Raw genomic sequence first — 27,192 nt, 5'->3', positions numbered from 1 at the left:
AACCATGATAGAGTGGAAATGATACATGTTGGCGAGAAATGCTGTTTATTGCCTATTGTCTATTTACATACAATGAACTTGGTAGCTTCATTTACATAATTTTGTTGATATGTTAACACATTCGTTATCACAAGAACTCTTTGAACTATGGTCAGCCCATACTCTCCTCTTCATGACACCCAGGAGTGGCTCCACAATCGCTTTTTCTTCTCTTTCTCATTTCAGAAAACCCAACTACCACCATCAGACATAGCACTTGTGATTGACATTGTCTGAACCCACCTCCCTAATGAACTATAAACCTGCACAAGGATGTGAAAGATGATCGGTCGGCATCACACTTAGTGTGTTGCTAGTCTTCCCGACTAAGACACGGCACAAATGTATGGCACTGTGATTGCCAAAGTGACTATTGTTAAAGATATTGTTGTGCCGTCTGATCCCAGCATAAGGAATCCGATTTGACCTCAGTAATCAGGTTTTTCAGTGCATGTATACTCTTACTCTGATTTCTTTCATTTTTTTAGTCTGCAATAACAGCAAGCACAGCTTCTGAGGTAGCAACAAAACACATTTGCAGCGGCACTGAAGCCAAAAACATGTTTCTTGAGGAAAAATAAAAAATTATACTCATCCTCTAGGCAACATTGCAACATGGCCTATGCAACCCTGTTCTTAGGAAGGACCCTGGAGACAGGGTTCAGGGTTGCAGCAGCCATTATTCTTTATTTTCACACTAAACATAAACAAACCAAAACCGTCACTGCTCCTGCTCTCCGTATCTCAGCCGCCTGGATTGAACGTAAGTGTAGCCTAGCGGGCTTGATGTTGAACAGGTGGTAGGGCCTGTGCTCCAGCTTCCAGCTGTCATCGGGGCCTGGGGGACAGGTGTATGGCACAGATGTGTATGCATATTTTCTACTAAAATGTCTTGACATAAAAACAACTGCAGCATGACATTTGAGTTTTAAGTTACACTTATGTCTGAGTTTTTTGGCTGGTTGCAGGTCTGAAATCCAATTACTGTCTTACTCATTTTCACTGACTACTAAAGTATATCTAAACACACTCAACATTTTATTGACAAGATCTGCAGTTATCAGATTTTTAATTACTTGTAAACATACTCATTATAGCCTCTCGCTCTCATTCATACAGCTTTTGGATTGTTGTTACAGTGGAGGCTCTGAAGGGAACTGGAACCTCCTGCTTTTGTTAGTTTGCTGCTTGTTGATTTATGTTGTATTTTAGTGAGAGAGCTACAATCACAGATTCTTTCAGTGTAACATACAGTGCACTACACCTGGGCTTCAACCTGTACTACTCCGTGTGGATTAAGAGAAAGAGGAAGAAAATGGCTTAACAGCCATTATTTCCCCATTTATTGTGTTCATTAGAAGTTGTGATATAAACGCACTCTTAATGTTGATTTACATAATTGAATCAGTCTTCCTCTGTTGCTGTGATCCTTTAACTTTAATTTAACTTTGGTTAAAACTTTTAATAATCTTCAGCTCAAACTCTCAACCCCAGTCCTCATATTCTCATATTTTTTAATTTAGTTTTGATTCTTTGTTAAATTGAGTTATGCAGGAAGTCAAACTGATCCAGATTCAGATTTCCTCGGGTTGGTTTTTAATGCTAATCTGTACACACAGCTCTGATCCGCTCAGTGTGCTGGTGATGTGAGTCGTGCGGTTGAGAGTAAAGACATACTGAGAGAGTTTCTTCTTTTTGGAGCTCGCGGAGATGCTGAGTCAAACAGAAAGTGGTGTGGAAACGGAGAGATGAGGGTAAATATGGAAATGATTGCTGGGAGAAGTCTAGTAGAGTTTGCTCTGCTTTCTTTCCTGCTCTCTGCAAGGGTGTAGGAAAGGGGGGTCCCAAGGGGGCTGCAGCACTCCCAGTTTTCATGACTGATTAACTACAACTGCTGAAAGCTCATTGCAAGCTAATTTTTTTCTCACTGGAAAGTTGAGTCCCAGATTAAAAAAATAAAATAATAATAATACAGTGGGCCAGGTTAACAGTGGCTTATTAGTCTAGGTGTGACATCTCTTTACTTTTTATTAAGAACCATTTTTAACAACCAAAGTAATTCTAAAATATTTTTTGTGCAAAAGAGTAAAACATCTTAATTTCTGAAGCTTCTTATTCGCCAGCTTTTTTGTTTTCAACTTTTCCATTCCACCTTAAATGTAGCTACAATGATTAATTTTAAAGTAATAAAATTAAGTTGCCAGTGGTGACAGGTAGCAACGTTGGGTTATTATTAATATTTATGGGTAAATATTTATTACTGGTTTTGTTTTTATGTATATTTATCTTTTTTTTTATTTAAAGAGGGTAACTGATAGGCTTTAACGTCACATGGACACATCTGCCTACATCAAAATAAATAAATAAAAAGCCTAATGCTGGCAGAATTTCAACCAGAGCGGCAAAACGTTACAAACAAAGCAGCTGCGCTGAGCTTTTTTTTTGCAGTGAACGTTGGTGGGTAGAAAATGGTGATGGCTCAGTCTGGCCCAGTTAGGACCAGTGAACTAGTGGAAGATGCACACGAAGATGTACTTGAACAGCCGTGCGCTTCATGCAAAATTACAACCACAGAAAGATGTTTCAGAACTTCTTGGCTTCAGGAGTTTGCGTGGCTCAGGTATGATGACATAAAGCAGACTATATTGCAAATTCTGTTCAAAAGCAAGCAAAGATATAGCTAGACAATAGATTTCATAGCAGGAACTAATCATTTCCAAAAAAGCGACTCTGAAAAAACACGTTGAAAAGCTGTTGGCGCCTGATTTTTTTTTTTTTTTTTTCTCTAGGTGCCAGTGGCTCCTTTAGCTATTTTTTTTGTCTGCAGCCCTGATTTAAGGCGGAACAGCCTCGTCGAATTTCTCAAGTCATTTGTCTCACATGTATGTCCTGTACAGTGCCCCTCCCACCCCACCCCCACTGTCAGACACTGCTGGAGACTGTGAGTAAATGGAAGCATTCTGGTGTCGATGTTGGGTCAGTTCTAACCCCAAAGGTCTGGCTGTTCCTTTATGATTGCTGAATTGAAAACAAAGTGGACTACTTCAGACGCAACAGGCTGGGCAGAGGAAGATGATTGGGGGTCTGCTGTGTTTTAATTTTCATTCAAAACATGATGAAAACATCCCTGATTCAGCCACTTAACAAAATGGGTGAACATTTGCATGGTTTGACTGCTTGTATGCTGTCTGTGCTAATTTGTGCCATACCGGTATAACGATTCTGACAACATCTTAAGAAGAATTCAACTTCTGTTAGAAAGGGAAAAAAATACATATTTGAAAAGCTGCTTATAGTGATGCAGGTTTGTTGTGACGATAGTCATTGCTGCTTTACTCATTTGACACACAGTGCTGGTCGTAAGGAATAGTCATCAAGTTTGCTGTATTTTTACAGGTTAGTAGTTCAGGGCAGAGAAGTTTTGAGTTGTGCTGTGTGTTTTGTAATTGGCTGTTTAGCTCAATAAGTTATTAATTATCATTTAGTTGATGTTTATATGTGATGGGCAGTTGTTCGTCTTATCAGTATTGTGTCTGAAGTTGTGTGCCTGTTTGTGTTTTTCAGAATCCCCGGGCGTCTGAATGACCGGAGGACGCCATTAGGAGAGCTGAACTGGATTTTCACTGCGATCACTGACACCATCGCATGGAACGTGCTGCCTAGAGGTCAGAGGTCACACGAGTGCTTTATTCTGTCTAGATAAATGCAGGTACAGGTAGTGTTGAGGTCAAGTCAGAGTCAAGACCGAGACCTGATCAAGACTACGACTAAGACTTTGTTGTAATTGTTCTCTGTTCAGAAACACTTTATTTAACCATATAGAGAAACAAAAATTCCACGTCCTGTTGCCTCAGACCAAAACCTCGCACTCAATTTCTGATTCCACATTACCCCAAGACAAGAGAGAATCTAAGTAATGTTGAGACTGAGACAAAATTGAATCCAAATGATGTGAAGACTCAGATAAGACTGTCCAAACGATAGAGAGACTGAGACAAGACTGCGTCCAAATGATGTGGAGACTGAGATAAGACTGTGTCCAAACGATAGAGAGACTTAGACAAGACTGCGTCCAAATGATGTGGAGACAGAAACTAGCCTGCGTCCAAATGATGTGGAAACTGAGACTAGACTGTGTCTAAATGCTGTGGAGACAAGACTGTGTCCAAATGATATGGAGACTGAGACTAGACTGTGTCTAAAAGATGTGGAAACCGAGACTAGACTGTGTCTAAATGACGTGGAGACAAGACTGTGTCCAAATGATGATGAGCCTGAGACAAGACTGTGTCCAAATGATGTGGAAACTGAGACTAGACTGTGTCTAAATGATGTGGAGAAAAGACTGTGTCCAAATGATGATGAGACTGAGACAAGACTGTGTCCAAATGATGATGAGACTGAGAAAAGACTGTCCAAATGATGTGAAGACCAAAACAAGACTAAGACCAGATATTGTCGAGATTGAGACAAGAGTATGTCCAAATGTAGAAGCTGAGAGAAGACTGTCAAAATGATGTAGAGACGAAGATCCAGTTCAAACAGGATCCAGTTTTGAAATCTCAGCTGTCTAAATCAGTTTAAAGGAAAAACTTCTCATAACGCTTTTACCAATAAGCCTCATGTGGTGTTCAGCTGTGTAAGCCAAGCCTTACATAACAGATGATAGTTAATAAAATTACCCTTTCAGATGTTGGAGAAAACTGGAGTCAATGAGAACAATTGCTTTTAAATCTTATTTGTTGATCATTAAAGGAAAGAATAACAACTTCTGAGCTTGCAAAAGTGTGGTAAACCTTTTGATCATAACGCTTCATACACTATTCATTACTGAAGTCAGAAATGGAGCGGCTGATTTACCAGCTAAGAAAATATTACCAGCTCAGAATCCCCCCGCTTTGAAGTTCCACTCCACTCCGGAGGGGAGGGGAGGGGAGGGGAGATCCTCAGTGTTAATTAAACATTGGGCATCAGAGGGAGAAATCTGCATAATGAAAAACACCCTGGGTTTAATCCAACAAGCACACTTTACAATTATAAGGTTTTATTAAGGGGACTGATCACCCAGCCCCTCTGCCATTACTGTTAATGAAAGTTAGTCTGAATATTCATGAGTGGCTGAAGTCATTCTGAATATTCATGAGTAGCTGCTTTAGGCCCAATCCAGTTTCTTATTTGTACCCCTACCCCTTGATTTGGAATGTCATCTTGCCCCATGGGACCAACTTACAAGGTGTAGTGGTTGAAATCTTCCCCTATAAATTTTACCCTCAAATAAAGAAGAACATTACTTCATTAACAGGCATAAAACAGGTGGCGCTTTGTAGGCGACCTTGTCAGTCAGCAGTGATAGCAGAGGAGGCTAAAGTTCAGCAACCTCACTGCTGGGCTTTAGTTACATTTAGGGCGTCATATGTCTTCAAAGAGAGGGGCAATTATTTATTATAGCCCACCCCTAATTCTTCAGTGATATGAAGCTGAAGTCAGTTGTTCACCAGCTTCTTGAGAGATCAGCTCAAATCATTGCAATTAGGCCATTATGTAAGAATTGTGACACACATAACTTCATAATACATGCATGTATTCATAAAGCAATGCTTGATGCCAGTAAATGCAAGATGACAGATGTTTTATGAAATAAATGACATTGACGTAAGAGGCCTTGCAATAAAGTGAGGGAAAGTTGTTTGTGTGCTACACTGTTATGAAGCTCCAAACTTTGTTGTAAACTTCTTTATTTACTAAGCAGACGGATCATTTTAAAAAGTTAGAAACATCTGTCTCTCTCTTTTTCTCATTCATTAGATCTTTTCCAGAAGCTCTTCCGTCAGGACCTCCTGGTGGCCAGTCTGTTCCGTAATTTCCTATTGGCCGAGAGGATTATGAGGTCGTATAACTGTACTCCAGTCAGCAGCCCCAGATTGCCGCCCACGTACATGCATGCGATGTGGTAAGTAAACACAAATCCTGGGAACATTGGGGGGAAACCTGAGTGGCCTTTGGCTTTATTTCCAAGCTGGCTGTGTCACTAGATTTTAGATGTGTGATTGTTTTGCTCTAAATTAACCAGCATTCCTACAGATCCTTAAAAAGTCCCATAAAGTCTGAAAATTTATATGAAAAGTCATAATGTCTGAGATTTTATTTATTTTTTTAACTAGTAGACGTCCTGAATGTAGGTATGTCCAGCATGTTTTAATGGATCTCCGATGTCAGGTATCTTGATCCAGTTCACATTCTTGTTGAATTGATTCAGTTCATTTTCTTGTAGGAGCGACGTAAACGTACATTATCCACAGTCAATGAGGCGCGATTTCAGAATAAAAAAAAGCTTAAACAAATTTTAGAAAAGGCTTTTTTACATCACATTTTAGGGAGTTTACACTCCCTTTTTTTTAGATCCCAGGACCCCTGCAAGTTTAGTACATTTGGTCCAGTGTCAACACTGCTTTCAAGGATGGAACTGTGCTCCTCCTGAAATCGGTGGTCTGGGGTTCACTTCCAGCAATTTCTGGTGCAGCCCAGAGTCTGTGTTTCAGTCAGAGGTCAAACTCAACTTGGTGGCCGATTTATAAAAGTATTAAGCCACTTAAAATCACTGTAATGGATGGACTTATCATGGAGAATGGAGTAATAACACCTTTCCTGTGATAAAATCACAGTAACGCGCAGCGTCTCGTGGGTTATTGGTTTAATGTCACAGAGCAGCTGTACAGGAAAAAGAAGGGGTCTGATCCCCCACCACCAAGCCAAAGGTGACAGTGGCAGTGAAAATCGTCCTAAGAGCAAGAGAAAGAAACCGTTAGAGGAAGCCGTCCTCTTTTGGTCCACATCGGATTGAAAACAATAACGCAAGAGCAAAACAAGCAGAGAATAACATTTTACTATTAGCCTAAATTATTCAAATACAGAAAAGATCAAATAAAGTGATGAAGTAGTTATTAAAGTGTTGGTTAATAACTACAAATGATACCACTCTTATTCGTGGAGAGGTTTGGAAATAGTTAAATGAACACACTGACATACAGAAAAGCACCACTAACTAAGATTCTACTTAAGCGTACAGCAGTGCTGGAGAACATCACAGAAGCTTAAAGCCTGGAGAACCAAAAAAACTGACTTCACTGAATCATGAAGCATTAAAAGTGCTTGCTTAGATGCTGAATTGTGTAGCTTGTAGTCGTGTGATTGGTTGTGGCAGACATCAGCGTCTTGACGGCATCGTTAACATCTGTCATACATGCTTTAGATCAGACTGAATAACGGAAAGCATTCTAAACTGCCCTGTTTTCATCACATGTAAGGCGTCTTAACTGTGAGCTCAGTGCGTTCTTTAAGCATCTTTTCCTTCTTACGTCTTTAAGATTCCATTTTTCTGAGCTCTCCTGCCCATAATTCGTTTTGCATTATCTCGGTCCTGTGCGCTCATTACTGTCACGTTCGGAGCTCAAAGCAAGCGTGGCCGCGTGTTGTGTAATTCGGCAGTGCTGCTTTATTAAATAGAGATGGAGCCGCGCTCTCGATGGAGTCTGAAAGCTTGATGAGCGATGGAGGCTTCGCGCTCATAAAGAGGCATTATGGGCTGCGCGTGGGGGAATATGAGGGCTCTGGGTGAGAAAGTGTGGCTTAGTAAAGGGTGACTAGTGAGAGACAGAGAAAAGAATGAGAGTTCAGGATGGAAAGACAGAAAAAAGTAATGATAGATGGAGAAAAGGAAGCAGTGCTGTTGGCTCTTAATGGGATAGTTCATGGAAAAATGAATGTACCACATTTTCTCCCCAAACCTTAAATATAGATGATCATTCAAAACATGTTTGGTGTCTGAAATTCGCTTCGTTAGTTTTAGTACTGGAAAAGCTAATGTAGCTAACAAATAATGGAAGCTTGGGTATACCAGTCAGCACATTTCTAACTACATAAATCATTACAAACGGTGTGTTATTCATTATCTCTAATAGACTTGATTGTGACTTTTGACACTGTATGACACGCTGTTGTCTATAAATATGGACATTAAAATACTTTCTTTTTTAAACTTAGGCCTTGGGATATATTGTCCTGCCCTGCTCTCCAGTATAAAAGGCTGTCTCGTTACACTTGTGCTTTCAGGATGTTAGATTTGCAACTTTATTTAAGAGGCCCACAGTGCCTGGCATACGCCATTGTTTTTTTACGAGAATAAAAATGTGGTTTAGTGCAGCTGGAGTGGACTAAAGCTTGCCACTACTGGACTGGTGGATGCCATGAGATCGCTGGCTACCTCAATGCATAGGGCCAACAGTATTGTTTGGGTGAGGGGGGATAATGAGCTGGAGCTGTTTTTCAGGGTTTGGACCCCTTAGTTCCAGTGAAGGGTCAGCGGTTTGGGGAAGACCCTTTCCTGTTCCAGCATGACTGTGCATCTGTACTCAAGACAAGCTCCGTAAAGACATGGTTTGACAAGTTGGGTGTTGAGGAACTCCAGTGGCCCGCACAAAGCCCTGACCTCAATCCCACTCAACATGAACTAGAACGTGGATTGTCAGTCAGGCCCTCATCAGTGTCTGACCTGACGAATGCTCTTTTGACTGAATGTGCACAAATTTCCACACACTCACTCCAAAAGCTTCCCAGAAGAGTGGAAGCTGTAATAGCTGCAAAGGCAAGCAAGTCCATGTTAATGCCTGTGATTCTATAAAGGAACATGCTTGTGTGGTTGTGATACTTTCGACCATATGCTCTTAACATGGTGTTAAATGGTGGGGTGTGTGCTTCTTCTTGTTAGCAACATTATAGACATGGCTACATTTGGGATAGGGGGGCAGAGATTTTTGACCAAACTGTTCCTTTAACTCTTGTAAGAGAGGAAGAGAATGGATAGAGTGAAGCGAGTAATGGGGGAGAGAAAGTGAGAGAGGTTGACAGATGACGGCACACAAATGTAACCAGGCTTTGTTATTCTAATAGCTCCGCTGTGTGTTTAATATTTATACAGGGTCATTAGTGAGTGCTGTGCTGGGAGACACTGCAGCAGGACGAGAGAGAGAGAGAATGTAAGGAGAATTAGGAGAGAGAGAGAGAGAGAGAGAGAGAGAGAGAGAGAGAGAGAGCGAGCAGGGGGAGGGGGGATGGCTCACTGCTGGGAGCGAAAGTATAAGTCAGTAAATAAACTGCTAACTAATAAACGGAGAAGCAGCGTTTGTGCCCTGATGGCCCGCAGCAGTTTTATCTTGTAGTTTTGCTGAGTGCAGCACTGCAGCGTTTACTGCGACTGTGCGGACGCCTCTGTCTGCACTGTTAGACCACCACAGAGCATTAAAGTGACACTAGCATCCAACTTTCAATTGAGATTAAGAGGAACTGAAGTGTTTTCAACACAAAATGAGTTGTTTTTGAGGCAGTCATGGTATCACCAACTTTGACTGTTTGGCAAATAAAAAAATCGAATTATTCTGATAAATGAAATTGAAATGTTTTAAATGGATACTTTAACACTAGACGAAGTGAACTAAAACATTTTAAAAAGTATAACTCAGCATTAAATGCAGAGTTGTAATTTATTAGAATGACCGTAAGTGCGTTTATATGCACTGTGTAATCCAGTAATTGGATTTCTGTACTTGACCAGTTATTCAAATGGTCATGTAAACAGCAGAGAAAGAAATCCGATGAAGAGGCAGCTCAGTAATCCGATTTCTCAGTGCATGTGAACTCTTACTCTGATTTCTTTCGCATTTCTCTGCCTGCACAAATAAGCACAGCGTTGACGCGAGATGGCAGCAAAACGCATTTGGAGCGACACTGAAACCAAGAAATGAAGGATTTAAGTATTCTCCATCTTCTAGATGATGTATGTTCATATTTTCAGGTAAAGTGGCATGATGTAGAAAAAAAAGCGGCGTAAATTTTGAGTTTTATGTTACATTTATATCACCTCTTCTTCTGTGAATTTATTGGCTGGTTGCAAAGCAGAAGTCTGACTCATGGGGACCCAGAGGTTCACATTATCTGATTACTGAAGTACATGTAAACACGTTGACTGGATCACTGACAAAATCTGACTTTTTGCAGTTATTGAATTATTAAGTACATGGAAATGCACTGTTTTAATGAGATGCGTCAAAGTTAAACATATTTTGAAATGTAAAAGGAAGTAAAACATATTGAGTCTATATTTTTGATGCAAATTGACTGCTGAAGTGAATTGAAACGTTTTAAAAGAATATCTCCACATTAGATCCAAATTGGCATTTAAATAAATAAAAAAATAAAAGTTGCTTCAGAGTTAAACACAAATTGAAAATTTTGACTCAATATTTTTTTTAATGCAAATTGACAACGCAAATTGAAATGTTTTAAGGGGATATATAAGATCGAATGGTCATTTCAAATAAGCTTACATGTTTTGAAGGAATGTTTAAACATGATTATTTAAATTGAATTGAACAGGATTCTTCAGCTTTAGAGGTCAGACTGAAGTTTAAAGTGATGGCTGGAGTTTAAAATGACCTGTAATGAAATGTCACTTGTATGAAGTTCTGTTTGTTTTCAGCAGCTTTCACTGAGGTCTTTTAGAACCCTCTGCCTGGTCTCCAACACCGAGAACCCATACTGTCCCATGACTGGCAGCTGGCAGTGAAGTGCTTCTCTAGGTGTTGCTTCCTCGCAGCTTTTGTTTTGATACGTTCTGGTGAATCAGAGCCAGAACAGTAAACAACTCTCTGGGAATGTTTGTATGATGTTTGGATGTCTGGATGATGCATGCTCTGATTCAGAAATTTGCATATTCTTGTGTTTACTTATGAGCGGTGTTATTTATCTCCTCCCTCGTGTCTGTAAAGTTCACCTCTTTAGACTTTGTCAATAGGTATTCCAGAAGAACTGTTGGAGTAGGCAGAAAAAGATTTTAAAATGTTTAATTTTAGGTGTGATTCCTGAAAATTAAACCCTTAAATGGTCAGGATTTTACTGACAGGCCCAAAGTTTTATAACACACTTCTAGAATCTAAGAATAAGATAATTGAAGTAGTTTACATTGTAGTCCATGTAGTCACTGAATAATAAGCCTCAGTGTGTAAAAGGCCTGGGATTTTAAGAGGTATTTCTTTTGATTTGGCTGCTGCTTTGTGTTTATTTTTATTTTATTACAGTGTTATTATTATTGTTACGAAACATTTAGGACTACAGTAGCTGTAGATAACTGTTAAACCTCTTTGTACATCCGTAGTTTATAGTAGGTTTTTTTCACTTGAGCTAGACACCTGGCTTTTTTTTTTGTTTGTTTTTGTTGTGCTGTGCCATAGATCGTTGTTGGGGAGGGGATGGGAGCACACCTTGTGTTGTGGTGCATACTGGGAAGTGTAGTGCAGCTCAGAGTGAAAAGGGATAGTATTAATAGAAAAATGTAATAATATTAATAACGTTCCGTTTAACTTATAGGAACAAAAAATAGAACGTATAATGTAAATTGTGCCATAGCTTTTCCCAATATGTTACATTTAGTAAAAAAATAGTAATTCTATATTAAAATGTGCCGAGATGTGTTCTCTGTAGAGAATGTGTTCACTTCTTTTCACTTAGAAAATCAACAAAACATGGAACTCAAACAGGGCCACACATACTTTTGCATGTGAAACTACTACAGGACCACAAAATGCATACAGGGTACTTGTGTGACTATAAGTCCGTAATTGATTAGCATTCTCACATTTTAAAAACAGTGCGCTTACATTGTTGTCTTCATACTGCACCAGTGCATTTTTACATTTCCCTCTTTAATTAAAGAAGTGATGGGTAAAGCATGAGAACAGTGGCACGTCTGAAATCTAGCTGTTGAGCTTGCTGTGTCTAACCGCTGCTTGTTCTAATCGTTCCTAGTAACTGTTTAGCCTTTAAGCCAAACAGTTCGTAACAGGCAGCTGAGAGAACATGCTGACCATTTAGCCTTTTAGCAGTCATGCGGTCCGGCACAGGAAGTGCGCTGAGTTACATAATGTTATGAATTAAATATGGCCTCCGGAGCAGAGTTGAGGCGATGATCAAAGTGATGCTGTGCTCTGAGGCTGAAACAGCCATTGTGCTTCCTGTGTGTAGGCTGTGAGCTGGGACGAGCTGGCTTTGTCTCAATATCAAGGGAGCTTCTACATATTGAGCGTTTTAAGATGACAGACATTCAACAATTACATTTAAATTTTTTTTTTTTTTTTTTGCTGTTTTAAGTTGTTTCCCCTCAGATCCCCACATAAGTCAGCCAAGATGTATTTGATGTCTGATGTTTGCTTCTTTCATTTTGCAAAACCGTGTAGTTTACTGTGGGATATTAAGCCTGTATGTTTGTGTGTTTTTGCTGGTTGCAGGCAAGCATGGGATCTTGCTGTGGATATCTGTCTGTCTCAGCTGCCCACCATCATAGAAGAGGGAACAGCCTTCAGGGTGAGCAGCAGTATTTATGTACTACCTTTCACTACCATTCATACCATTCTGTACCATCCCCTACCATTTGCTACCATCATCTATCCTTCTCCACCCTTTTCTCTATAATATTCTCTACCATTCTCCATCACTCACTACGATTCACCCTTTCATAATAGGAATCCCCTTTCACTACAATTCATGCTACAGTTTGCTTCATCAGCCTTTCATTTCACACCATTCCCCGCCAGTCTCGGCCCTTTTCTACCATTCTCTACCATTCCCTAACCTTCTTTACCATTCTTTGCCATTTACCACCATTCCCAACTCTTCCCTACCCTTCTCTATCATTTTTTACCATTCTTTTTCATTTTGTAAGATGTCCTATCATTCTCTACTATTCCTTACCATTCTGTACCCTTTTCTACCATTCCCTATACTTCTCTACCATTCCTTATCACTCCCTACCATTCCCTACCCTTTGGTTCCTTTCTCTACCATTGTCTACCATTCCCAACCCTTCTCTACCATTCTTTACCATATTCTATCATTTTCTATCATTCCCTACCCTTCTCTACCATCTTCTATCATTCTCAGGCATACACCACTATTTTCTACCATACACTACAATCTTCTACCATTGCCTACCATTTCTCACCATTCCCTACCCTCTGCTACTATTCCCTACCCTTCTGTACCATTCTCTACCATTGCCTACCATTATCTACCATTCCCTACCGCTCCCTATGCTTCCCTACCCTTCTCTACCATTTCCTCTCATTTTCTATCGTTCCCTTACGTTCCCTACCATACTCTACCATTGCCTACCATTCTCTACCATTCCCTACCATTCCCTATCCTTCTCTACCTTTCCTTACCACTCCCTACCATTCCCTATCCTTCTGTATCATTCTCTACCATTGCCTATCATCCACCATTCCTTACTCTTCCCTACCCTTCTCTACATTCTCTACCATTCCCTATCATTTCCTGTCATTCCCTGACATTATCAGTTTGCGTATATTAGGATGGATAAAGCGGGCCAAGGGTTGGCCTTAAGGGCTTAATCAGTTGACCTAAGCTGATGAAAATCAGGGTTAGCACGTACCTCATCTCAGATCAGCTTTAATTCATTCCTGTAGCATAGCGTAACTAAAGCAGTTCTGAAATGAGAATCTTCCGATTCGCAGCCTGTGGCTTTTTGTACACATCACAACAGTTCAGATAGGAAGAAAGTCAGGATTTGGCAGACTTTCAGTCACACCCAAATAGCAATGAACTGCTCACTAGAATCTTAATTGAGTCTTAGAATCTCTAATTAGCGGCTGAAAATGGGTTTTCTGTTTGTTGGTCTCTGTAATTAGTGGCTTTCATTTGGTCATCCTGGCTGAGTTTCCTTTAGATCAGTCTCTGGGAGTAGGAGTGTTAGACACTGATGAGTTTTTGTCTAATTTACTGCAGTTATGGTTAAGACTTTTTTCCTTCTGAGAGTTTGAGGAATGTTTATGACCAGAGATCTTTATTCAGCTGACACACAATCTGTTGTTGATAATTGGCTGTAAGATATTTACAAAAAGAAGTGAAAAGCCTAATGAATCAGTGTAAGTGGAGAACATGATTCTCAAAGCTTTCCATCACACACAGGAACAGGAGTTAATGAGATAATATTACATATTGTTTCATAGATACGGGACATTTTATAGTACTATATATTTTTTGTGTGCTTGTGAATATATATATATATATATATATATATATATATATATATATATATATATATATATATATATACTTACAGTGCTGTGTAAAAGTTTAAGGCACCTGTGAAGAAGCTTTTTCATTTTGCACAACACATTTGTTTGCTCTGAAAAAGCTGAAGTGTTTTAACACCAGCAAACATACTCTGATCATGGCAGGCAGCTTACTGAGTGTTCTGCTTTAACATTATGTCCTGATATGGAAACCTCTTAGGCTACGCTCACATTACCAGGTTGAAGGGGCACAAATCCGATTTTTTTGCCCTTGTCCTAATGTGACTCAGTTCTGCTGATTTCAGGGCTCTATGGACACGTAAATCTGATCTTTTCAAATCCGACCTGAGCCACTTTAGCTTCATTCACATTAAGCCTCGTTTCTCAAATCCGATTTCTTGCTCAAATCTGATCTCTCTGACACGAAGGCTCACACCCGTTTAGGTAAGTGATTAAAAACGGTCATTAATGTGAACGAACCGGCGTCCTGAAATGACCCGCATGCACACATCCTACTCAGTAATGTCAGGTGAATGAATCCTGTGTGTTACGTTCATCATCAAACTAACTAACAAGGAGAATGAGCCTTTGCTGTGAAGAGCTCTGAAGAGCTCTCAGCTGTTCATTATTAGAGCAAGATGAACAAAAAAAGGTGAGATGTGTTGCTTTTCCACTGTTTACAGGCTTTAACTTCTTTTGGCACTGCTGCCAGAGTAACACTGACGCACGCGCAGTGGGGGAAAAAAAGTGCCCGAATTCCGACCTGACCATCACATTAAGGTTGCATGGCCACAAATCGGATACAGATCCAATCTAGGACCAAATATGAAAGTCATATTAAGGCAAAAAATCGTATTTGTTCCCCTTCATCCTGGTAATGTGAATGTAGCCTTTCATATGTGGTCCTAGATCGGATACGTTTACAGTTTGTGGCCGTGCAACCTTAATGTGAACTTGTATATCTGATCCATAAGCAAAAAGGTAACTCAGGTCTGCGAGGACCCTACTCACCCCTTCATTCATTGTTCCAGCTGGAGATTTAAGTTCCCGCTAGCTAGGAAGAATGGGTATAAAATCATCTGTGCCCTCTGCTGTGACCGTTCTGACTCAGGACGTGATAAACCCCCTCCTACATAGTCTGTGTGCATTGTTGCTGTAAATGTTTTAAGTATTTGTCTATGTATTTATGTGCCAGATTGCCAAAGACAAATTTCCATTTCATGCTAATTTATGGACAGTAAAGTTTTCTTATCTCAGTATTAGTATAGTATGTTTTATACTGTATATGTTGACATGTTTAACCCTTTCCAGACCTCTTGTAGTTATCCAACGCCTGTTTTGTCTGATCAGTTCTTCTTAATGTTAGATCAGGTGTGCTGGTGATGGAATTGGATAATGTGATGATAATGTCCAGCAGAAATCTGGAACTAAAGTAGCTCTCATCACCTGCTTTTTTCTTTTTAAAAAAAGTCTTACTTCTCACTGTTTGTTTATTCACATCTGCTCACATCTGTATATTATATGCTGATTTTACAGGCAATACTTTTTTCACAGCAATGTATATGTGATACGCATGGGTATAATATTATATTATGTATACGTATATTTATATATATATATATATATATATATATATATATATATATATATATTTTTTTTTTTTTTTTTTTTTTTTTTTTTTTCTGCAATTTCCCCCTGGGATCAATAAAGGAATCTGAATCTGAATATTGTTGTACAGATATTTTACAGGTATATTATGTAGGCATGTGTAAAATACATATCATTATACACACACATTCATTCATATGTATGTGTATATTTGTGTGTGTAATGTAGTGATGTAAGATATTAACAATATACCTTTAGTATTATGTAATATACAGTGTAATATACCACACTTTAAGGTAGAAAGGTAATGTGTGAGTGAAACGTGAGGATTGTTGAGGTGAAAGAATAAAAAGCTTATGCAAGATCACTGTGGGGCGACTGAAAGTCTCACACACACACACTCACACACACCCCCCCACATGGTGTTTTTCCATCACACACTATACAGATTTGTGAGAGTAACAGTGTCTTGAAAAAATGTGGGTTCTGTCATCATCAAGCTCTCTCACTCTTTTTTGCTATTTTTCCTGTTTCCCTGTATTTTTCTCTCCCCATCCCTTTCTTTCTCTTTCCTGTCTTTCTATGTCTCATTCTCTTCTTGTTTTCTTTCTCTCTGTCATTCTTTCTTTCATTTCCAATCCTTTCTCTCTTTTTGTTTTTTCTGTCCATGTTTCTCCCTTTCTCTCTCTCTCTCTCTCTCTCACTCTCACTCTCCCTCACCCCCCCCTCTCTCCCTCACTCCCTCACTATCTCTGTCTCTCTTTCTCTCTCTCCCTCTGAGGGAACTCTGATGATTAATTTATTAATTTAGTCACGGCTGTGCTAATATTTGTCAAGCTGCGTACAAAGAACGAGGGATGGATGGAAGTGTGAAGGGAGGGAGGAGAAGAGAAGTGGTTTAATCTCCTCTCAGATGTTTCATGGGTGATCAAGTTTAAAGTTTAGCTCAGTGATGTTCATGTACTGTATGCTGAAGGGGAGGCTGAATGAGAGAGAGAGATGTCAGTGAAAGATAAAAGATAAAAGTATAAGAAATAACAAAAAGGATGAAACAACCGGAAGAAAACAGGCGAAAGAGAATTTCTTATGAAATGTCACTGTCTGAGCAAGTGAAGTGTTTGTGAGAGAGAGAGAGAGTGAGTGAGCGAGCGAGCATGAAAGGGTGAAGGACAGAGGCAACAAAAGAAATAAGAAAAAGGGGAAGTGAAAGAGAATGTTTTACACAGGGAGAGCATATGTGGGAGAGTGAGGGATGAAGAAAATGGAGACAGAGGAGGAAGGGAGAAAGTGATAGAGAAGGAAAGAGAATAGAGAGGGAAAAGAAGGGAAAGTTATAGACAGCAAAAGAGTGAGAGTTAAGAGAGAGAAAGATGGAGAGGGGGGTAAGAGAGTAATAGAAATAGAAATAGGTGGAAAGGAAAACTGGAGATAAGAAAGGAAAAAAGGTGAGAGACTGACAAATGGAAAGAGGGAGAAAAGAAAGAAAGGGGTAGAGAGAGGACTAAGATATAAATAGGAGAAAGAAAGAAAACGGATAAATGGAGAGGGAGGGCGAGAGAGGTAGAGTTGATATGGTGAGGTGTTGAGGGGAGTCAGATGGAGTTAGATGTGTGTTATATAAGACTTTATATAACTGAGATTGGATCAATATTAACTGGCCTGATCCTGCTGGATCATTCAAATCACATCTGAACCTGCAGTTATTGAGCCTAATTACCACCTCTGGGGGAGTGTGTGTGTGTGTGTGTGTGTGTGTGTGTTAGTATGGAAAAGCCAACTTACTGTTCTTCATAATCTTATTATTATTAGTTAAAAAGTAAAATGTTTCCTGTCCCACAGTTTTTAAGCTAAAACATCGAATCTTTGCAGGATCGTAGGGCCTAAGCCCGAGGTTGCTTGTGCTTTTCTTTCTTTTTTTTAAACATAGTTTTTTTATATGTGGGTCTACGCAGCTACAGATTTACAGGCATTTGTACACATTCTACATTTTACATCAACAATATTAGACAAAAACTAACAAACTAAAAAACAAAAACCTTATAGAAATATATATTCACATAGTAATAATTAGGTCAGGAACTACTTGTACCCTGTACATTATTTGACTATTAATTAGGTTAGGAAGAAAACAAGCAAATACAGAATACAGATAGGGTCCTATCACTGTACACACACACATTTGGAATTGTAGCTACTTAAGCTAAAGGGTAACACTTACATAGAAGAGGAGACATTTCAACTTCTTAATATCTGCAGTCATGGGATCCCAAGTTCTATGGACTTTTACAGAAGCCTTTCTAGATGAGAACGTAATCTTTTCTCATTTAAGGAAAAACATAAATAAACTAAAATTGCCTTAAATCTAGTCAATAAATCTAATCTAAATCTCCTGGTGAAATTGTCATTACCTTATTTCAAGATTATTTAACTTATTTCTTAACATTTTTTTACTTGTTTTAAGTGTTTTCATCAATTACATTTATTTCATTATATTGGCAGATAGTTTTGCTTGTTTTATGAAATGTATTTGAAACCAGCAACATTATCTGCTAGTCTAATGAGAATTGTTCTGGATAAAAGTAGTTAAAAATGTTGTGAAATAAGCTAATTAAGCTTATAATGGGTACACAACCATCTCAAGATAAATACTCGGTAGCGGAAGGCACTGAAATAGAAACATAAATCTGGGTAGCACTGACCTTTTGATGGGATTTATTCTACCTGCCCATGATAAATGTTCCCAATTTTGAAGATCTTGTTTCAGGTTATCCAACAGCTGCATTTAAGGTAGCTTGAGATTTAAGGTGGCAGTGGATTTAAGATATAAACAAAATTGAAAGTGTCAGGAAATTTAAAGTGGCAGTGGATTTAAGATATAAGTAAATTCTGAAGTGTGTGAGAATTTGAGGTATCAGTGAATTTAAGGAGCTGTAGATTTAAGATTCCAGTCTATTTAGTAGCAAAACGACCACCTAGCAGCACCTTGGCAACAAAAGGAACACCATAGCAAGCACCTAGCAACACCATACCAACTCCCGTGGATACCATAGCAACCATCTAGCAACATTTAAGCATCACTTTAGCTACCATGGACAGTCTGCCATTTTAAGGTTTTAGTGTAATTAGCTGGCTTTTATGAACTTTTCCTCTATTTTTAATGGTATTTATTATGGTGAATATGTAATGGGATAAATTATTAGCATTGTACATATGCTCTTACTGCACTTTATTTTCTGCTCAGAACAGTTATTAATTTCTCAGAAGTGGTTTCTGAGAAGATTAGATATCAGATAATCCACTTGCATCACATAGAAGTAAAAAAAAACAACTGAAGGACTGGAATGACTGATTTTTAACAGCTACAGAGAAAATGTGACTCCTAACATCCACCTGGAAGACCTGATAGACATCAAAACTGACCACATCAGAAAATCAGCACTTAAAGCTTTCATCTTTGAGAGAGAGAAGAAAATCCAGCTGCTTCAGATGTGAAACCATCCACAGGTGTTTCTGTCCATCCTTCCACTGTGAGAACTCGTTACTTCAGAAAATAATTAACCAACTTCTAAGACTGAACTTTGGTGGGGTTGAAAAACGCTGAAACATAAATGAATGTGCTCTATAGTTGTTTTAGCTGGACGTTATGTAAATTAAAGGTGGTCTCTGACTTTTGCACAGCACACAAACACGTACTTGCACATGCATGTATATGAAAACAGAACATGCAGGACGCCAAGTCCTGAAATTGCATAAAAACATGTCTTTGTTTCGTCTCCACAGCATAGTCCGTTCTTCGCTGAGCAGCTCACAGCGTTCCAGGTGTGGCTTACGATGGGGGTGGAGAACAGGAACCCACCGGAGCAACTTCCTATTGTCCTGCAGGTAGGACATTGTGGTTTCTTCGTTTTGGTTCTAGTTCGAGTTGCCACGCTATGAGCCTCCAGTGATGGTTAAAACAGAAAAAACACTGGGCCCCATTCACCAACATCCTCCTGAGCGTGTTCTTAAATATGCTCTTGAGAAAGGTTCTAAGCGAAAGTCTACAGAACTGTTCTCTCCTTTGTGCTCTTGAATGTGTGTTCATTCTGTTCTTAACCAAGTTAAAAAAGTAGCTGCAAGCTTCAGGTATCAAATTTTGTAGTTGAACGATTCTCGAGTTATAGAATTTTTAATTATGATTTATTTTGATTACAGAAGGGGAAATTAGCATATAGGAGCCATATTGTTCAAAGCTCAAAAACATTTTTGGTAATTATTGATGTTCAGACACTTTTCTGAATTTTTGACACAGTTTGCAAGAGCATCCTATGAAAGGGTGGAGGGTGGATGATGGGTGGGTGATGGGTGGATGGATGGATGGTATTCAATACTTTTTCCCCCGTGTCATTTCTCATTATTACACAACTTAATTTATGGACATCTATGGTTTGATTTCTTTGCACGTGTGGATTGGATGGGTTGTTACCGACATCTGGTGAGGATTTCATGTCAATAGCACCTTTAGAGATCTGTTTACTTAGAAAATTGGTGACACGTTCAATACGTATTTCACTTGCTGTGTTTGGAGTAAATGCATTATGGATCATGACAAATACTTTGCATTAAAACTACAAAGTCCTCAGACTGTAGGCAAATAGAAATCCTGTAGAGAAAAAAAGATGCATCGATAATCATTTTATAATCGCATCGCAGCCCTCTGAAGCGTAATCCAATCGAAGTGTGAGGTGCCTAAAGATTGCCACCCCTAATAAGCGCTTTCTTGAAATAAGGAAATTAAAGGTGGAGCAGAGAATAAAATAAACACCCCCGCCAAAGGGAAATCCCTGTTTAAATGGTTAGTGTTCATTTTCCACATGGTTACCCAAAAAGGAGGATTGTTATTGGCGCAGACCTAATTGAACATTTCTTTAGTGTTTTGTCAACGTTATATAAAATCCAACCACTCGAGGCTGTGTGTGTTACTGACTTTGCTCTGTTTAGTGTCCCTTTAGCCGTGGAAAATCACTGCATCGCACCACCTACAGTGGATTATTTCTTTAGCAGAGAGTAGCGTCCAGAGCTTTATTAGGTAAATATATGGCCATGCTCTCTGGCCCTCACTGGTTTACTGTTGGGGTTTGCGGTGCTAAAACTACCTCTATATAAAGTGTATATTGTTCCCTGTTGTCGGGGTCATGTAGAGTCCGCCAGTCAGCGTTTTCACTCACTTTTAACTGTATGTAGCGCTCTACTGGACAATTTGGTCTGCAACCAAATTAGAAAAGCTTTTGATATCATGAGTGTTTCCTGGTTCAGCAACTTGGCCTACGTCTCACTCTGAAAGCCCTGTTAATGAGTAGAGATGCAGCTGCTTGCTGGTAGTATTTAGCTTGATTAACTGTCATTTGGTTCAGATTGGACAGTACACGGACCAGAGCCACACATTCTCCTGTAAACTGGGGTTACACTACATGACTTTTACACTGATTTTAGGCCTGATTCTCAGTCTGAGTCTGAGCTGGTCGGTTTTTTCTGCAGTTCTTCTTTGGGTCAGCCTGAGTCGACAGTTGGAGAGAGAATCAAGTAGTGTGTGAGCAGCTCAGACTCATTTGAGGGGCTCAGACGCAGTTCAGACCAGTCGACCCAACTCTGAACGTAATCTGGTGTAAACGGATCAACTACTTAATCTAAACAAACTCCTGCAACAGCCAATAAAAACTGAGTGCACAAACAAAGAAAATTCTAATTTTGAAATCTATGATCCTCAGTTAAACATGGTTCCCTGCTGTTTCTTTTCTGTGTCAGTGCAAACAGCAGAGGAAACAACAGCAGCAACTTATGTTTATTTATTTGGGTCTCCTAGTAACGGGGAAGACGCGAGTGTGCGTGCGAGTGTGCGTGCGAGTGTGCGTGCGAGTGTGCGCGAAAGTTCTTGTAAGTTGAGTGAGTTCCATTTGGTTGGATAGTGTGAGATGCCCAGTCTTTATAGTCTGTTAAGACTTTAAAAGTCATGTTGTTTACTCAAAGCTTAAGAGCTGAGATACTGAGCTGTATCAATTTTAGCGTGCAGTTTTCATCAGACAGTCTGTGTAACTGAGTGCGTGAGGGTGAAACTTACTGAACACAAGCAACCTTCTCAGCTCCTATTGGCAAAGTACCAACCAAATGCTTCTCACAGGCATCTGGAATAATGGTGTGTGTGTGTGTGTGTGTGTGTGTGTTTTTATATATATATATATGTGTGTGTGTGTGTGTGTGTGTGTTTTTTTTATATATAATGGTGTGTGTGTCAATATATTATAATAATAATGTTATAATAGGTGTGATGTGAGATATGTAATGACAATTAGATGACGTCTTCTTTTAAAGTTTGTAAAATGTAATAGCGTCCTAAGTCTTCAATAGTTGTTTCCAATATTTTGGTAAGTTAGCGTAGAGGTCCTCCTTATCTTTTTTGTTCTGTTTGGTTTATGTGTCTGTTTGTCAGGCATGCAGAAGCTTGGATTGTCACAGATGGACGAAGGCTTTATTTTAACACTCGCCTTAAACTCAGCTTTTTTCACTTCTCTCACACACACACACACACACACACACACACACACACACAGACACACACACCCATAAACATTGAGTAATCCTACCATTTGGCCTCAGTCAGAATCAAATGGATCCTCCCTCTCATTCTGCCCACTCTCTCTCTTTCTCTCCCTCTCTCTCTCTCTCTCTTTTGGTATTAGGGGCAGCCCTGGCAAACCCACGGTTCATGCTGTGATGTTTCATGGTCAGTGATCTGACGTGGTCACTCTAATAATAACCCCGCCAGCAGGTGGCGCCCTCCGCTGGCAGTGGGTTATAAACACAGCACTTTGATTCAGTTTCACACAACCTTACAGGTGGTGCAGGATGGGGGGGCGCTTCTGTTTTTTGTTTTTTTTTTTTTTTTACTCTGCCGGAACAGGAAGGAGGACAGTGTGTTGTATGTTTGCGTGGGGAATGGTTGGACGGGCATTAGTTTTTATGTACACAGTACAGTTTTAACAGTATTAGGCATCTAAGCGCAATGTTTTATAAAAGTAAACCCCTTGTCTTATGAGGGGTTGGGTCTCAACTGGCTCCCTGGTCCCTACATAGTGCACTATGTAGGAATTTAAATATTGGATCCTGGAGCCCACCAGTGCATTTAGGTCTCAGATACATGCTCAGTAACTGTGGCACTATTTGGCTGTGGAGCCTAGATTTTTTTAAACTTTCATAGCTAGCACACTGTTTAGGGAATACAGAGCCGTTTGATATTCAGCCTGGGTTTGATGCGACTTCTGACTTAGACACAGACATTTGAAGCTTGTGATCCATTCAAGTGACATTGTGTAGACTTTTATGCTGCTGTTTTACAGTTTATCATACCGTAAGAACTTTAATTGAAGTCTGTGATATTAATGATGGAGTTGTTGAGCCTGTTAGATAGCTGACCAGCTTAGTTCTAGTTAAGATCATAAGTTGCCAGCCTGACTTAAACAGTTTAAACAAAAAATCTTCATCAGTGCACTTGTGGTTCATGTATTTTTATGTAGGATACAGTTGTATGTATTTATGTTTGTCTTTTTTTTGTATCAGGGACGATTTAAATTTTTATGTGGACAGTTATGACCCATTTGTAGATCTCTGTATGTGTTGTTTGGCTAAACAGGACAGTGTTGTGTATTTCTGTGTGGTCAGTTCTGTGGTGGTATTAGAAATGTGGGTTTGGGCTGGAGGCAGTTTTAAGTGTTTGTTATAGTTGAGGCAGACTGTATTTGTGTGGGATGTTGAGGCAAAGGGACAGTTTTGTGTGTGTTCTTGCGCAGGCAGTGTGTGTATATGAGTGTGTGTGTGTAAAGGGGTCAGTTTAGTGTGTTTTTGCATGGGCAGTGCCGTGGGCAGTCCTGCCGTAGTCCTTTTCTCTCTGCATGTCACTCTCACTCGGGCAGGAGGCCGTCCGGACCCCTCGCCGCCACCAAGCTGTCCCCCATGCCAAGTATGTGTGGGCACACACTCACGACGATATAAATATATACGCACACGCTGCGTTTTTGCAAGTCTGCGTCCAAATATACAGATATACCGGATAAAACTGGTTGAAATAAGTAAAAAAATGAGAACTTATGTGTGCATGATATGGACCCTACAGACCCTCAGCGTGTGTGTGTGTGTGTGTGTGTGTGTGTATATGTGTGTGTGTGTGTGTGTGTGTGTGTGTGTGTGTATATATATATATATATGTATGTATATGTATATTTATGAAAACAGTGAAAGTGAAGATTTTTAGATTTGTTTTGGAAATTTATTTTAAAAGGAAAAACTAAAATTTTGCATGAACCTAAGTATCCAGACCCTTTGCTTTGACACTTGAAATGTAGCTCTGGGGGCCTCCTATTTCTCCTCATCATCTTGGAGTTGTTTCTACACCTTGACCTGAGCCCACCTGTGGTAAATTCAGTTACATTCACCATGAACTCAAAGTCCTGTGTGCAGGAACTTCTAGAAGGTTGACTATGCTGCAGCACTCCACCAATCTGGGCTTTATGGAAGAGTGGCCAGACAGAAGCCTCTCCTCAGTAAAGTCCTGTGAAAGCCTGCTCAATATAACACCTAAAGGACTTCTCTTGTCTGATGAAACCAAGATTGAACTTTTTGGGCTCCATCTAAGCGTCATGTTGAGGAGGAGATCACTATTGTTGGAAAAAAATCTCCAAAATGACAACTTTACAGGAGAAGGAAAAAACATATTCTACTTTTACTGTAAGGCAGTGGAACCAGACTTTTTTTTCTTCATTATATTAAATCAGGTGCTGATGATGGAATGTAATAAATCCATATGAGATCTGAAGGTGTTTAGGAGAAATCCAGAACCAAACTTTGTTCTTCAACTAGCTAACATGCAATCAACTACAAAAAAAAAACTTGTCACTTTTTATTGTGTTTGTTTATTTGAGTATAATTGACATACACTATATTGCCAAAAGTATTTGCTTGTCTGCCTTCACCCGCATATGAACTTGAGTGACCTCCTAATCTAATCCATAGGGTTTAATATGATGTCGGCCCACCTTTTGCAGCTATAACATCTTCAACTCTTCTGGAAAGGCTTTCCACAATTTTTGACCATTTTTCCAGAAGCGCATTTGTGAGGTCAGACACTGATGTTGGATGAGAAGGCCTGGCTCACAGTCTCTGCTGTAATTCATCTTAATGGTGTTCTGTTGCACTTAAATGAGCATTGAACTATAAGCTGCACTTATTTTATTTATTGTATTGTATCTTATTGTTATTGTATTGCATTGAATGGCACAGAGTTCTGCGTTCAACTCTGTTTCTTTTTCTCTTGGTGTCTGCAGTGACATATTTGTCTCTAGCAGTATCTGAGCTCAGGACTGTCTTTTTCTCTAAGCTATTGGTAACTAGCAAAGATACAAGAAGTGCTTTGTCAATCTAGAGAAAGTAAGTCGCTCTGGATAAGAGCGTCTGCTAAATGCTGTAAATGTAAATGTTGGGTTGAGATCAGGACTCTGTGCAGGCCAGTCAAGTTCTTCCACACCAAATTCGCTCATCCATGTCTTTATGGACCTGCTTTGTGCACTGGTGCGCAGTCATGTTGGAACAGGAAGAGGCTGTCGCCAAAGTGTTCCCACAAAGTTGGGAGCATAAAATTGTCCAAAATTTCTTGATCTGCTGAAGCATTAAGAGCTCCTTTCACTGGAACTAAGGGGCCGAGCCCAATTCCTGAAAAACAGCCCCACACCATAATCCCCCCTCCTCCAAACTTTACACTTGGCACAATGCAGTCAGACAAGTACTGTCTCCTGGCAACCGCCAAACCCAGACTTCTCCATCGGATTGCCAGACGGAGAAGCGTGATTCATCACTCCAGAGAACACGTCTCCACTGCTCTATTGTCCAGTGGCAGCGCTTTACACCACTGCATTTGATGCTTTGCATTGCGATTGGTGATGTAAGGCTTGGATGCAGCTGCTCGGACATGGAAACCCATTCCATGAAGCTCTCTGCGCTGTTTTTGAGCTGATCTGAAGGCCATATGAAGTTTAGAAGTCTGTAGCGATTGACTCTGCAGAACATTGGCGATCACTGCGCACTGTGCGCCTCAGCATCCGCTGACCTTACTCTGTCCTTTTAGGTGGCCAACCACTTCATGGCTGAGTTTCTGTCGTTCCCAATCACTTCCACTTTGTTACAATACCCCTGAGAGTTAACTGTGGAATATTTAGTAGCGAGGAAATTTCATGCCTAGAAGAAGCAGTCTGCAGGCCTAGGTGCTTGGATTTATACACCTGTGACCATGGAAGTGATTGGAACCCCTGTCAATGGTTTGGATGAGTGAGTGAATACTTTTGGCAATATAGCGTATAAAGTTTTCTGTCTCTGTCAATGCTGAGAGAGTTTTAAACAGTACTGTATATCCTTGGACACACAAAGTGATACTGCACCAACTATAACATGCATCCAGATCTTATTGTTCTCAAATTTCTACATATTCCTGCATCCTTGCTGCAACATCCTCACCCAGTACACATTCAGACATATCTGGAGGAAGTAAAGCAGACCTGTAACTCTCATCCATAAATACACAAACTCCACAGAATAACAGTTCCAGAGTGCCAGCGTGCGGGGAGTGTGAGAGCCGAGACACCTGTTCCTGTTGTTCTACCTGCTCCTCTGAGAGCATGTGGGTGTGTGGGAGCTTTCCTGCCTGGGTGTGTGCCAGTGTTTGTTTTTCATACATGTTCAGGACAAGATTGTGGCAACTTTGTGTTAATACCAGGGGGAAAAAAACTGCTCTAATCTGCAGCTCCAACAAAATACTGATTTACTGTAGAGCGTCATTGTTAAAACTATTTTTTTGCTTTATGATTTTTAATACACATAGGTACTTATGTTGGTAATTAAACCTTTTATCCCCATTTGAAAAAAACTATTTTCTATTAACATTTTCAAAATTTTATGACAAGCAAAATGTTTTTTTTTTAGAAATGCAAGATTTTGTTCATACAGCCATCTGAACAATTTACATATATTATAGATACATATATGTTACATATATGATACATGTAACATATAGAACATACATGTAGATAATTACATTTCACTTCTTTGGGACAAATTTAAAGATGAATTCATCAATAGTGATATTCCACAATGAATTGGAAAAAATATATTCATTATTCAGCAAAGTTTTATATATACACACACACACACTGTATAAAAACCTCTGTGTGTGGGTGGTCTTTAGGTGTGTCCTGTAACTCCTGTGGTCTGTCTTTGTTCTGTGTTAATGTGCCAGGACCCAGATATGAGCTCATCTTTGAGGTCCTTTTCACCTTTCCCCTGCTGTTCTCTTTCAGGTCCTCCTTAGCCAGGTGCACAGATTGCG

At 39.7% G+C, this 27,192-nt stretch overlaps 1 protein-coding gene across 6 annotated transcripts in view; it reads left to right on the top strand.

Annotated features, from left to right (window-relative positions):
- rptor (regulatory associated protein of MTOR, complex 1) overlaps window positions 1–27,192 on the top strand; it is a 205,583-nt gene that overhangs the window by 112,515 nt on the left and 65,876 nt on the right. For all 6 annotated transcript variants that reach the window (XM_017693051.2, XM_017693048.2, XM_037536528.1 and 3 more), the window contains exons 9-13: window positions 3,604–3,704; window positions 5,845–5,989; window positions 12,375–12,450; window positions 19,569–19,670; window positions 27,164–27,192. The exon at window positions 27,164–27,192 is cut by the window's right edge and continues 55 nt beyond it. In XM_017693051.2, the coding sequence (XP_017548540.1) occupies window positions 3,604–3,704; window positions 5,845–5,989; window positions 12,375–12,450; window positions 19,569–19,670; window positions 27,164–27,192 (453 nt within the window). The remainder of the gene's footprint in view (window positions 1–3,603; window positions 3,705–5,844; window positions 5,990–12,374; window positions 12,451–19,568; window positions 19,671–27,163) is intronic.

The sequence above is a fragment of the Pygocentrus nattereri genome, chromosome 30 (assembly GCF_015220715.1).
Source record: "Pygocentrus nattereri isolate fPygNat1 chromosome 30, fPygNat1.pri, whole genome shotgun sequence".
Classification (NCBI taxonomy): domain Eukaryota; kingdom Metazoa; phylum Chordata; class Actinopteri; order Characiformes; family Serrasalmidae; genus Pygocentrus; species Pygocentrus nattereri.
The sequence above is the reverse complement of the archived record's forward strand: the minus strand, read 5'-3'. Positions and strand labels throughout refer to the sequence as shown.